At 34.9% G+C, this 14,383-nt stretch overlaps 2 protein-coding genes across 2 annotated transcripts; one reads left to right on the forward strand and one right to left on the reverse strand.

Moving 5' to 3' along the window:
• Positions 1–2,749: 2,749 nt before the first annotated feature.
• On the reverse strand, positions 2,750–5,222 carry LOC118049283 (signal recognition particle 9 kDa protein). Its single transcript, XM_035059231.2, has 4 exons — positions 4,789–5,222; positions 4,397–4,465; positions 3,167–3,260; positions 2,750–3,014 (listed from the first exon to the last, which is right to left on the reverse strand). Exons 1-4 carry the CDS (start codon positions 4,858–4,860, stop codon positions 2,938–2,940), a joined length of 312 nt encoding a protein of 103 aa, XP_034915122.1. The 5' UTR covers positions 4,861–5,222; the 3' UTR covers positions 2,750–2,937.
• A 2,144-nt stretch (positions 5,223–7,366) lies between these two features.
• On the forward strand, positions 7,367–7,918 carry LOC118049284 (PRA1 family protein F2). The gene has a single exon (XM_035059232.2). The coding sequence runs from the start codon at positions 7,367–7,369 to the stop codon at positions 7,916–7,918; it is 552 nt and encodes a 183-aa protein (XP_034915123.1).
• The last annotated feature ends 6,465 nt before the right edge of the window (positions 7,919–14,383 follow it).

Genomic DNA, 14,383 nt, shown 5'->3' on the forward strand with positions numbered 1-14,383 from the left:
GCCATTGCCATGCCTCCTTCTAACGAGGCTGCCCCGGGATCACAAAGCCAAGACGGAGGCGAAACAACTTTTGCTCCCCCTGAACTCAGATAAATGCCCATGTTGCCCTCATCACAAAACGACACGGTCCTAGACTCGACTGCCGATGAAACTTGTTCGCCAGTTGCTTTTTCGGGTTTTTATTCGGCTGTAAAGGGTTTTCTGAGGTCATACAAACATCGTTTTTGGAATTAAATGAAACAGCAAAAGCAGGATGACCAATGACCTCATACGTATCTTGGAATTATTATTTTTTAGATTATGAGAAGAGATTCATATTCCAGACCTCTTCATAAAACCATAATATTATCATCAATTGAACAAAAAATTCATTTACATTTTTAAGAGATGGATCGAAGTGTAATCTTTTCTACCCAGCAACATTCCACCCTCGAGTTGTTTATTATTTACTGTCCAAGAGGAAGCATAAGAGGGAATAAAAGCAGAATGGAACTCTATGCTCTCTCGACTAGGGTTGCTGAAGAACTATGTTGAGACAACTGGGGTATATAGGCATTAATGCAGAATTATGCAATTTGGATTCGAGGAATTTATACTTTATCAGCAGTTTATTTCCAGAACGAAACGAGAGAGAGCTTCATCTTTATTCCAAAAGGCAAGGCTATGAAAGCATGGGATCTTTTGTAGCATTTTTCCACACACAAACGTATGAATGTCCGGAGCTGATCATGATTCTATCATCGTGGTCCCCTTTTGTAGTGCTTCTGAATTGTGAATTTGCTCGCCTTTTACTCACACTAAATGTAAATAGGCAGCATATTCTTGCTCCAACTCTCCTCTTTATCTCGTCTTAGCAAACAGCTGGAAATCTGCTTTAGAGGCTCGAAAGCAGACATGCTAGTAATATAATATAACAGCATTTTCCCCTTGTTGCTCTTGCTATTATTGACAGCATAGTTCAGGAATCCCTGGAAGGGCATTTCTTTTGATTCTTTCTCTCGAAACATTCCAAATCAAGAATGATGAAGTCATGGAAATTTCGAACACAACTTCATCTTAAGTTTTTGAAGTGATTTGACTTGACCATCGGTTAAGAGATTGACGATATGACTTGGCTTAAGTGACCCGGCCACTACTTAAAACGGGATCACAGGTCTAGTGAGTTTCAATGGAGTGACTCCATCTTTACTCGCAAAGAAAAGTCCTATATCGATGGAGGGAATCTTAAGACACCGAAGTCAGTAAGTATGGAAGGAGAAGAGTATGTAAGGCATGGGAGTGATGTGAGGGGCTGGAAAAAATGCGCGAGGAGAGCAGAGCAGGGAAAGAGTGATGACTCCATGGCCTGTGTGGTCTGCTCTCAGTAGAGTTCTGCACTGAATAGATCGGTGAAAGATGTTCCAAATGTCATGTTTACCTCTTAAATTTTATGTATTTGCTGGGGCTAGGAGCAAATAAAAGTAAAACATTGCATTGGGGGCACTTGAGGTCTTGGCCTGGTGGTGGAAGAAGCTTATTTCCTTTCTTTGCACTTGGATTCAAATTTTATTGTGTATACCTGTCATCCTTGCGGTGCCTTACATACTCACGAGGTTTGCAGAATGTTCAGTGGGTTGTGTGATTAGTCATAATATGCGTAAGCTGGCCCGAACATCTATATAAATAAATAAATAAATAAATAAATTGGGATATGAAGATATAGGGGAGACTTTAAACTTGCTGGGGTACGGCCATCATGCATGGTGGCCCCTGGGTCTTTTCCTTTCTTCTTATGATGGTGTTGCGATTGGAAGGAGTTCTACAAAAATATTAAAACCCTGGATTTTGTTTAATAGTAAAGACTGAGAGATCTCACATGGCCGAAAAGTGAAAGGGAAAAAATCATCTCCCACTCGATAATACATGCTCGGCCCTGTCCTATACATTGCGGCAGGTCAAACACGACGAGGGTGTTTGAAAATGCTTTTTAAAAAATACTTATAAAAAAATTTGAATTTTTTTTTTTTGCTTTGAATTAATATGTTTTTGAATTATTTTTAATATGCTGATATTAAAAAAAAAAAATTTTAAAAAATATTATTGGCATGCTTTTCTAAGTGAAAAATACTTTAAAAAACAACAACAACCACATTTTCAAACACGCTATTCTGCACTTCAAAAATGGTGGTCCTCACCTCACCCGCTTCCTTATGTACCATTTTCAACTGTGGACATGACACCGGGAATTCATGCACGGGCTAAGCGAGCAATAGCCGAAGAAGTATCGATAATTCAGAATGCACGCTACCGTAAACAGACTCTAAGCCTTTAAATCCAACATGTATTCGACGGCAGATGATGATACAGAAGCATCAATGACAGCATTTTGATTTGAGTCCTGCCTTGTTGTGAACAACAAGAAGAAACATCCAAAGGGTTGCAACTTATGCCCGTTGCTGCTAGTGTCCTAATATGCACTCGTGCCTTGAATAACATGGGGTGCGTGTGCGTGATGGGCAACGACAATGCTGGTTTTTTATATTTGCTCTACAACCAGGCACTCACTGATTGACCGCCTGATCATAATCTGCTTATAATAGTTGTGTTCAATAAATATACCAGGCTTACTTTGTCACGGACCGCCATCAACAAGCATTGATGGAGTTTAGTATCATCTTTTTTCAAAGATGCAGAAGAAATTGATTGAGGGGAGCATAATCAAACAAATATCAATTGGAAAGAGGAAAACAACGCACCCGTAATCAGTAGCTTTGAAATATCAAGAAACCTGGACTTTGAGAAAAATCATTGCCAGGATAAATAGAATCAAAGCGAACAGCAATTTTCCCAGTTATCCACCTGTACGAGTAAAGAGGCACATAGCTCCAAAAATTCGATTAATTCATCGACAAGTTATGTAAAATATGTCCAAGTCCTATTTGTTTAGCAATAGCTAGGTTATTGTTTCCTTCCCCTCCCTTTCTTCCCTGGCTGTGCTTCTGTCTGTTCTTTCCCTGTAACTTCTGACAGATCCGCTGCATCAAGAGAAAAAACATCAGAAACGAGCACAACTTGGACACATCAAGACCCATTAGATTATATAAAAAAAGAACTGGATTTTAAACTTTAATATAATACAAATCACAGTGGAAGTTGGAAACAAAAGACATCCAGAGATTGATTGTACCTTCAGGGCCCCGAGACATCAAAGTAAAAAATAGGTTGTTTAGCTTCTCCATCTTCTTAGCTTCCTGTGCCTGGTCTGTCTTGAACTTAAGACACTGGCAAAATAGCACAAACATGAACATAGAGGCATTACTGAAAAGAATAAAAAGAATTCAAATATCATGGCATATGAATAGCGAAAGCTGCTTGTTATCAACTTGTTTCCAAGAGCTATAAATTGTGCATAAAGGCAACAAACGTTTGGAGTTGATTTTCAACAGGACACAAGCATTCGAATTCAGGAAATAAACATTCCGAGGAAATGAGAAGCTAATACGCAGAAGCATTGCTAAATTCCTTATCATCTTTTGTTCATCCTCCCACCCACCATCCTCCTCTGTCTCTCTCTCCCTAACTCATTCACTAACGTGCTCATGCACACATGCGCCCACATACACTGTTGAGGTTTGGGGAAGGCCAGAAGGGGAGTCAGAGTAGTGGGGAAAGGATGCCGAATGTGAATAAGAATGCACGTGCATCAAAGGAGAAGGAATGTTAGACAAACATGAAATCCCATGGTTTCTGGTTAACTTTCTGCAGGGCATGCTGGTTGTGTAAGTGACTGCCATATTTGTACAATAATTTCTTCTACATGTAATCAGTGAGTAACTGTTTCGTAGCAAAACAGCTATATGCACATCAAAATCATAGAAAAGGCTGCAAAGTCAAACAGACTACTATTTAATTTATGGTAAAACAGATAGGAACCCTATTGCATTATCCATTCTCACAAGAGAATTCTTGATCCAAACATTTGACAAAGCAAACCAGTCATCATCAAGGAAGCCATGAACCCACCTCAATTAAATCTCAATCTCAAACTAACTGGGGGCAACCTAATCCAACAAACATAGTAACAACCTCCGAAATCCAATCTGATTCATTAAACAATATAACATCAAAACCATATTCGACATTAAACAGCAGAAAGCACCCATTGTTCTGACACAACTTAGACCAATATCCCTCTAGTTTCACAAAATTGCATTCTAAACCATACACAACTCCTCGCAAAACAATAAGAATCTGATTTTTATATAACCTAAACTCAAATGCACAGCATTCATGACAGAATAATAAACATGGCAGCATTATATATATAATCTATGGCAACCCATATAAAATCTAAGCACAGATTCAATCACATGAGTCTAACGAAACAGAAAGGGCTTAAAATGAAATCGATCGTTACCTCTTTGTTGTCAGTGACCTTGAGAACCAACTTGCCATCACAGTGTCTGTACTTCATGACATACCGAGTCTACAACCCCACCCAGTTCAATTGCACAAGATAAACCAATAAAAAAATAATTAGCAATATAAAATAGCACGACGAAAAAATAAATTCGGTATAAAATAGAAAAGAAGAAAGTAGAATCAATCATTCGATCATAGGGTTCACTTTGATCGGAAAATTCAAAAACAAAAGTGTCTCCCTCGAATTATACCCGTGATGTGTTTCAAGCCAAAGAGAAAACATGAAATAAGAATCCGAATTCGATTCTCTTTACTTTTAATTGTCCAGGCAACCAAACAGCAGCAAATCAGCCAAAAAAAATAAACGAAGGGAAAAATGTAGCATACAGAATCAGGATCGGCACGGAACAACTGTACGGATCGATCAACGAACTCGTCCCATGAAGCCATGTAAACCATTGCGTTGAGAAGGTAAGAAACCGAGAGAGAAATACTTGATTTTCAACGGATCGGGAACTGCCCGTCAACAAAGCTTAGGTGAAGCAGAGGGCAGGGAGATTTTGCTGGGTTTTTAGGGATGGGGCTTTTTTCACTTACAATCGTATTATTTTAAGGTCCGGCTTACGAGCCAATTGGATTTTGCCATGCGAGCGGAAAGAAAATAGATGGCACCGGACCCCTTCAAGTGAAAACGAGGTCGTTTTTGTAAGGCGGCAACCCGTTCGGTTAAGTGGAAAAGAAAGGCGTAGTGATCGCACTACATCATCAGGATCTTCATGTTTCTTGCTTCCCATACAAAGTAGATAAGAGCACGCCGAGCTCGCTGAAGCTTCACGAACATGTTAGTATGTTACCCGTGTAGAGTAGGTGCTCCTCCCTCTCTCCAATCTTCCCCATAAGGCCCACCAGCTACTTTAGTGGCACTGGATGTCCTTGTTAAGGCCGGAGATGGAAGTGCAGTCATTGTTTTTGAAATGTTTTTTTTATTTAAAAATATATTAAAATAATATTTTTTATAAATATATTAAAACGATTTTAAAATATAATTTAAAATAAAAATTTTATAAAATATAGTTTTATCTGTGTTTCTAAATCGTTATTTAAACGCAGACTCGCACATATTCTAACCCTCTTGCCAAGGAAAAGAAATTCCTCTCTCTGTCTCCAAATCCTTATTCTCCTTTTGGTCTGCAAGCTATTAACTTATAATTTTTATTTTTATTTTTTTATTATTATTGTTATTATTAAATCTCTCATGATTCGATTTTTCTCTTTAATGTTAGATAAGCATTATGCCTTTTGTATCAAATTGTAAAATTCGGGACTATTTTTGCACTGTTGCTTTATTTTTATTTTTTTATAAAAAACTATTTGCAAAATCGTCACTTGCCATCAAGGTTGTCAAAAATATTTTTTTGATACGACACGAAATATATAATATAAACTCAAATCGTAAAATCACAAGAAAAATATTTTAACTAATTATATATTGACAATTTCAGTGAAGTAGTAAATAATAATATAATACAATTAAAATAAAAGTAAAATAAACAATACAAATATCCAAATACCTTAATATACATAATTCAAATAAAAATTTATACATGATTTAAATAACTTAAAAAATACAAAAAAAAAAAAATAAGATTGAACAACTATGTTTAATTGATAGAGTTTCAGAACATTTTCTAGAAAACAGGTCTTGAAACACACTGCAGGTAACTAGTGAGATGATACAACATTCTAAAGTATATCACTAATTTTAAAAAAAAAAATTAACAGAGATCAATACGACGAACTCATGACAACGAGAACAAAAACATACAAAATAACATCAATTTAATCTCATGCCATCTAACCTTCCACCTTTTTTATATTAGTAACAAGTTCTAAAAACAATGTCCAAATATCTCACTAAGCAAGACATGTATTTCAAGTTCTCTTTGTAGTTAACAAATGGTTAGTCCAAAACACAATATTTCTCTCTATAGAAGTATTCATATCTTTTATTTTACTCATTTGATTCATCACTATCTACCTCTGTTTTTCTATGATTTCGATCCTCCGATCATGCCTTCTTGGCCTAAAATACAGTGTAAGGCTTTCTCATACCTAAGATCCTCTAATGCTAGTGTTAGTATACTAAGATTGAAAATTTAAGATTTAGGCAACGGGGGAAGGGGAGACTAGGGAGTGGGGATTATTTAGTGGAGTGTCGGGGAACTTGGACAGAGAGGTAATAAATTTTTTAACTTTTAAGGGTTAAAATTCGAAATCCATCAAACTCGATAAAAAACGGTCAAACTCGAAAAATTGGTTTGATTTTAACCGAGTTTGACTAATTTTGACCGAGTTTGATCGAGTTTGACCAATTTCAAGTTTTAACCCGATTTGACATGTTATATACATGTTGACTCATAAAATCGTAAGATTTTAAGAGTCAACTCGCGATTTTAACAATCTTGCTTGCCATGATAAATTTTATTTTTTATTTTTATGTCCCAGCTGTTACTTTATTATACCATTATTTTCTATTTCTTAAAAACTGTTTTCAAATTAAGAAAAATAAAAGACAATATGCGATGCTTAACGTGACAACTTGGACATTAATTATTCAGTCGAGTCTCTCTCTCTAAATGTCTATAACATTATTGGCCCCAATTTACACCCTCATCATTCCTTGCCGGCCTACCCGTTTCTCTCCCCTCCACAACTCGCAAAAGAAGCGAAACGGCGTCGTCTTCACAAGCCTCTGCTCTTAGCGCTCTGGGCTCTTCCCCGACAAATATCTAGCCACTAAAAAAGGAAATGCCTTCTTTATAGAGATCCACAAAACCGCCACTCACTCTGTAACAGCGAACCGATCTCTCCTCTCGTCTTTCTCAGTGACTTTTCCACCTCCAGCTTCGTACGGTTCCCTCCCAACCACCGCACCCCGTCGACCATCCTCACAAGCGCCACCAATATGACATCCACCATCTTCGCCACTCGCCGCCCATGGCGCGAAATAATTGAATTCTCCTCCTTCGCGTGCCCATCCTCCCTCGGCGATACCACAATCCGCATAAAACGGAACCTCTCCTACTTTCGCGTTAATTACACAATGATAATCCTCTCTATCCTCTTCTTAAGCCTGTTATGGCACCCTCTCTCAATGATTGTCTTCTTAATCGTCTTCGTCGCCTGGTTTTACCTTTACTTCTTTCGTGACCAGCCATTGGTGATTTTACACGGCACGGTTGATGATCGTGTGGTGCTTGGATTGCTCGGTGTCGCTACTATTGTTGCTTTGATTTTCACACACGTGTGGTTAAATGTCTTGGTTTCGCTTTTGATTGGAGCTGCTGTTGTTCTCTTGCACGCTGCGTTTAGAAGAACTGATGACTTGTATTTGGACGAGCAAGATTTGCCATCGCCTATCGCTCAACACGCAACAGCAACTACGGCTTCCCGCTCTCCGGATTTGGAAGCCCACTATCGGTTTCGGCCGGAGTTGGATTCCGAGATGGATGGTTAAAAATGTATTAAAATAATATTTTTAATATTAATATGTTATAATAAAATAAAATTTAAAATAAAATAATTTATATTATATTTTCAAATAAATGCTCTACATGATTATATTTTTTATTTTATTGTATTGTGATTTATTTATATGAATATAAATTTAAGTGAATTTTCAATTGTTTTACCATTTTTATTTTTATTTTATTTATTATTGATTATAAAATAATTTTAAAAATTAATATATATTGCACTATATTTAAAAAATTCATAAATAAAAATGAATTGCTAATTAGAAATAATTCACAAATCATCTCCAAATGTTGTAAATTAATCTGTTGCGGGTTGCAGATCATATGAAACGTGTGCATATGCTGTTAGATCAGCAACAATTTTTTTTTTTTGATATTGATTCATTACCAGCGAAAAATCCATTTCATTTCAAATAAATCAATAATTATATATCTAATTTTTTTTATTCTGTTATGATTTTTAAAATATATTTGGTATTATTGTAGTTTTTATAGTTATGATTTGAAAAAAAATTATTTTATAAAAAATACTTTTCATTGAGGCTGGTTTAGTATTTATATATGTTTGGTTAAAATTATGGTTGAAATTGAGATTGAATAAAAAATAGTTTAATGTGTTTGGTTAAGAATGCTTTTAAATTAAGGTTATAAAATAATTTTTTTTAAATATATTAATATTTGTGGTTTTTAATTTAAATATTATAGATTTAACTACTACTATTACATCATGAAATGAATAATACTTAATATAAAATATTTTTTACTGTTCTATTAAACTATCTACAACTTCATCACGTATGAAATACATTCGACAAGGACTACAGTTCATTGGTTTCTTAAGCGCGCAACAACATCAGGTAAAATATTATCAGAAATAAAATTGGGACTAGTTTTTCGAATAAAACATAATTAAAAATAAAAAATAAAATAAAATTTTTATTTTATTTTACTGGGTCGAACTCGGTTCGATGCATTTAAGTATTTAACTTTGGATCGGACTCGGTTCAGCCGGAATAGTAGAGACAGTCTCTACTGTTCATGTGAACAGGGTTTAAAAGATTTCACGGTAGTGATTCATGTGGATTACCGTTAAAGGTCAAATATTTGAATGACTTGTAGTTTACGACAATTCAACCTTGAAGCAAATATTCAGAGCAAAAAAAGAACATCTGATCTTCAAGTAATATTTGTATAAACTCTAAACAACTTTAGAACTGTCTAACTGGATTCTTGACACTCCAAGAAACCTTTAAAAGTATTGTTTATGTTGCGCGTATGTATTTTGGGAAACCCAACATAAGGATGAACTTGTTAAAAAAAACCTTACGAACCAAACTGTAAAAGGCCAAAGCATTTCACTATCATTGCTATAGTGAAATGTCAAGGCCTTAAAATAGATTATAAAATCCAATACCCATGAAACCCAATGTTAAAGGATGAAATTGTCAAAAAAATATTAAGGCCAAAGCATTTCACTATCATTGCTATAGTGAAATGTCAAGGCCTTAAAATAGATTATAAAATCCAATACCCATGAAACCCAATGTTAAAGGATGAAATTGTCAAAAAAATATTAAGGACTAAATTGTAAAAGGCCAAAGCATTTCAATATTCATTGCTACAATGAAATGTTAAGGTCTCAAAATAAATTATAAAGTCCAATACTTATTAAACCTTAAAAATAAAACTGCCAAACCTTGAAGAACAAATTATAAAAAGGACATGAAAAAACTCATGAGTCAACCCGAGATGACCGACCAAACTTGTGACTCGAGTCATGAGGATGAGATAACCTCATGAAAAGAAAACTAGAATAAATTATGAAGTTTAATCATGAATCAATTCAATATTAAGAGATAAAACCGAAAAAAAGAACAAATTAAAAAAGGATAAAAACCCCTAAGGCAACCGGGATAACCCGCGACCCGAGTCATGAGACCAAAATAACCTCATAAAAATCAATTAAAAAAATTATAAAGCGCAATTATCAATTAATTCAATATTGAAGGATCAAATTGAAAAAAAATCAATTAAAAAAAAAAAAGATATCCCGAGACAACCTAAGCTAACTTACCAAATTCAGGCCATGAGATTGAGATAACTCCATAGAAAGAAAAAAAAAATTATGAAGTCAACTTCTTAATTAACCTAATGTTAAAGGATGAAATTAAAAAAAAAATCAATTAAAAATGACCCAAAAAACCCAAGCCAACTTGGCTAATCTATAGAACTCATGACTTGGGTCATGAGACAGTGATAACCTCACAGAAAAAAAATATGAAGTCGGATTCTCAATTAATCCAATGTTAAACGATAAAATTAAAAAAAAAATGGGAAAAGGAGTCAACATGGGTTAATCTACTAAACTCGAGTTATATGACTATGATAACTCCATAGAAAATAAATTGAAATAAAATATAAAGTCCAATACCCATTAAACCTAACATTTGAGGTGTTAGTATAGATACCTTGTAGCCAATCACTTAGTTACACGTGACATTAACTTTATTCATGCAAATATTTTAATTTATTATTAAAAGTTTATTTATCTTTAATATTCATCAAATATTTTATTAATAAATATAATATTTGATTAATGAATCTATAGTAAAGATAAAGTTATTGAGACAAAAATATTTTGCAAAGAAAATTAGAAAGTTGTTATGATTATGAGATTTTTGTTGCATCATAACATTTTTCCTGAATATTACTAGTTAATGCTCTATTAAGACTGGACTTTAATTAGAGTTGTTAAGACTAATGCATATTATGTTTTTTTTTATTATTATTATTATGAAATGAAACGATTGTTCTCATAATTTGAGGTATGATAGATACCTAAAACTAATATGTATGTATTTGTCAGATGACATGTATACTGAACTTGCCCATATAAAAATTCCTTACAAAGAGATCACATGTGTCCATATAAAGGTTAACATAATAGCCGTGTAAGTGATCCTTAGACTTAAGATTACTAAGTTATCTTATACATTGAGTATTATGTTTTGAATCCGTTATATATTATTCTAAGCAATGGTAATAAATGGGTAGATATTTGATATAACATGAATTATATGAAGGTATTAAAGTAATCAAGAGAGAATTCATCACTCAATATGAATTTGGAAAAATATTCAACTTGTTCTCAAATAGTATTGATTGTGAATCCTTACACGATCGTTGTGTAGATTAAATTTCTTGTGCAGTTAAAATAGAAAAGGAAGATTCGGGCATGATAAAGCTCACTTTCTCCAATTATTTTATATGGAAAACAATGATGGAGGATCACTTATATTGCAATGATTTGGCTTTGCCGATTGAATGTAAAGGAATAAAGCCTGATGAAATGGATGATGCAAAATGAAATGAGCTTAATAGAAAGGCTACCGCTAATGTTAGAAAATGAGTATCTTCTAAGTCCATTAATCATATTTCTCAAGAACATGACTGCTATATAGTTTAGAAGATGTTGGAAGAAACCTTTGCTAAGGAGAGTGCACAAAACAAGGCTTTTGTAATTAGAGACCTTGTGAATTTGAAGTATAGAGATGGTGAAAATGCTTCAGTGCATATAAATGAATTCCAAGGGTTATTGAATCAGTTGTTATTGATGAATCTTGAGTTAGCTGATGAAATACAAGCACTAATCGTATTGAGTTCATTCCCGGATAGTTGGGAGACTTTGGTGGTGTCATTTAGTAATTCCACTCCGAATGGAAAGATCACTTTGAAAACAATGAAGGATTGTATCCTCAACGAAGAGAAGAGGAGGAAAGGGACAAGCACTTCCGAGTCTCATGCACTTATTACAGAAAGTTGATGGAGAAGTCAAAGCAAGTTCTTTTACGGCAAGCAAGATAGAGAATCCAGCAAAAAAAAAGGCAAATGGAAGCCAAGAGGAAGATCTCAGTCAAGGAAGGGTTTTAAGTGTTATTATTGTGACAAACCTGGACATATTAAAAAAGATTATAGAAAGTATAAAAGAGATAAAATGGGTAAAGATAAAGACAAGAATGAAGAGAATGGTACAACTGCAATTGTATTTGATGTTGATGTTGCCATTGTTTGTGATGATGGTTGTGTTAATCTTGCATGTCAGGATACCACCTGGGTTGCAGATTCAACAGCTTCTTACCATGTTACACCCCGACGTGATTTCTACACATCCTACATTGCTGGTGACTTTGGTCAAGCTAGGATGGGAAATCAAGGGATTGCTAGTGTTGTGGGCATTGGAGATATTTGGTTGGAAACCAATACTAGGTGCAAGTTGCTACTCAAAGATGTTAGGCATGTGCCTGATATGCACCTATACCTGATCTCTACATGTAATCTTGATGAAGAAGGCTATCATAATTACTTTGGAGATGGTAAATGGAAGCTCTCCAGAAATTCTTTAATTGTTGCTAAAGGGAAGAAGATGGATTTTTACTTGTCATAAGCCAAGGTGATTAAAGGGGAGGTGAATGCAATTGAAGACCGCTCTACTGATTTATGGCATAAACGACTTGGACATTTAAGTGAGAAAGGCCTTGGCATCCTTGCCAAGAAGAACTGCCTTCCATTAAAAAGTATGAACTTGAACACATGTACTCATTGTTTAGTTGGTAAACAACATAGAGTTGCATTTCCAAGATCACCTTCATATAGAAGATCATATGTTCTTGATTTAGTTCATACTGATGTTTGCTCTATGATTGATAAGTCTTTTGGAGGTGCATTGCACTTTGTTAGTTTTATTGATGATCATTTCAGGAAAATTTGGGACACTTGTTTGAAATCCAAAGATCAGGTGCTTGATGTCTTTAAGTATTTCCATGCCAGAGTTGAAAGAGAAACTGGTAAAAAGCTAAAATGTATTCGAGCTGATAATGGTGGTGAATACAAGGGTCATTTTGAGAAGTATTGCAGGGAACATGGTATCAAATTGTAGAAGACAGTTCCTAAGACTCCACAGCAGAATGGAGTGGCTGAGAGAATAAACAGAACCATTGTTGAAAGAATTAGATGTATGCTCTCTCATGCAAAGCTACCCAAGTCCTTTTAGGATGAGGCAATAAAGACTGTAATTGCTATGATCAACCTTTCTCCATCAGTTCCTCTTGATTTTGATGTTCCAAATAGAGTTTGGATGTCTCTTATGCACACTTGAGAGTGTTTGGATGCAAAACATTTGTACATGTTCCCAGGGATGAAAGGTTTAAGCTTGACAGCAAGACAAACCAATGTATTTTCTTGGGATATGAAGATATGAGTTTGGCTATAGGTTATGGGATCCAAAGGAGAAGAAAATTGTTAGAAGCATAGATGTTATCTTCTTTGAAGATCAAACCATAGAAGACTTTGAACAGAAGGAGAAAACAGAGTCTACTACTTTTATTCCATCTAATTCAAATCCAAGACCTACTTCACAGTTATCTTTAATGCCTGCTAATCACCGGGGAGATTTGCAAAATGATGATAATGGTGGTTTTCTTAATGAGCCATTAGTTGGTGATCTTGAATCAGCTAATGATGATATTAATGTTATTCCTGAATAAGTTATGCAAGAAGCTCCAGATGAGCCACAATTGAGGAGGTCAACTAGACCTCGCCAACCTTCCACCAAATACTCTCCTTATGAGTATGTGTTGGTTACTGATGGGGGAGGGCCAGAATGCTTTGATGAAGCTATGTCATATGAGAAGAAAAGTGAGTGGTTGAAAGCAATGCAAGAAAAGATGAAATCCTTACATGAAAACCATACTTTTGAGTTAGTGAAGCTTCCTAAAGGTAAGAGAGCACTCAAGAACAAATGGGTGTTTAGGTTGAAAATTGATGAACATTACTTGTAGCCAAGGTATAAGGCAAGATTGGTTGTGAATGGTTTCAGTCAGAAGAAGGATATTGATTTTGAAGAAATTTTTTCACCAATGGTCAAGATGTCTTCAATCCAAGTCGTGCTTGGCTTAGCTACTAGTTTGAATCTTGAAGTTGAATAACTTGATGTGAAAACTGCCTTTCTCCATGGTGATTTAGATGAGGAGATCTACATGAAGCAGCCTGAAGGGTTTGAAGCAAAAGGTAAAGAGCAGTTAGTTTGCAAGTTGAAAAGGAGTTTATATGGGTTAAAGCAAGCTTCAAGGCAGTGGTATAAGAATTTTGATTCTTTTATGGTGGATCATGGTTATGACAGGACCACTTCTGATCATTGTGTATTTATGAAAATGTTGCCATATGGAAAATTTATTATTCTCTTGTTGTATGTGGATGATATGTTGATTGTTGGTCGTGATGTTAAGAAGATTCAGATGTTGAAGGAAGAGTTAAGGAAGTATTTTACAATGAAAGACTTAGGACCGCCAAAAAAAATTCTTGGCATGAAAATCACACGTGACAAGAAGAAGGAGAAAATTTGGCTATCTCAGGAGAGATATGTTCAAAAGGTACTTGAGAGATTCAAC

Source organism: Populus alba, chromosome 2 (assembly GCF_005239225.2).
Source record: "Populus alba chromosome 2, ASM523922v2, whole genome shotgun sequence".
NCBI lineage: Eukaryota > Viridiplantae > Streptophyta > Magnoliopsida > Malpighiales > Salicaceae > Populus > Populus alba.

What these genes read in the sequence shown, in the direction of transcription:
- LOC118049283 (XM_035059231.2), bottom strand. Translation starts at nt 4,860, where the DNA reads ATGGTTTACATGGCTTCATGGGACGAGTTCGTTGATCGATCCGTACAG. An exon ending in TCCGTGCCGATCCTGATTCT is followed by an intron (nt 4,466 to 4,788) that starts GTATGCTACATT and finishes GTGGGGTTGTAG; the next exon opens with ACTCGGTATGTCATGAAGTA. An exon ending in AGGTCACTGACAACAAAGAG is followed by an intron (nt 3,261 to 4,396) that starts GTAACGATCGAT and finishes CTATTTTGCCAG; the next exon opens with TGTCTTAAGTTCAAGACAGA.
- LOC118049284 (XM_035059232.2), top strand. Translation starts at nt 7,367, where the DNA reads ATGACATCCACCATCTTCGCCACTCGCCGCCCATGGCGCGAAATAATT.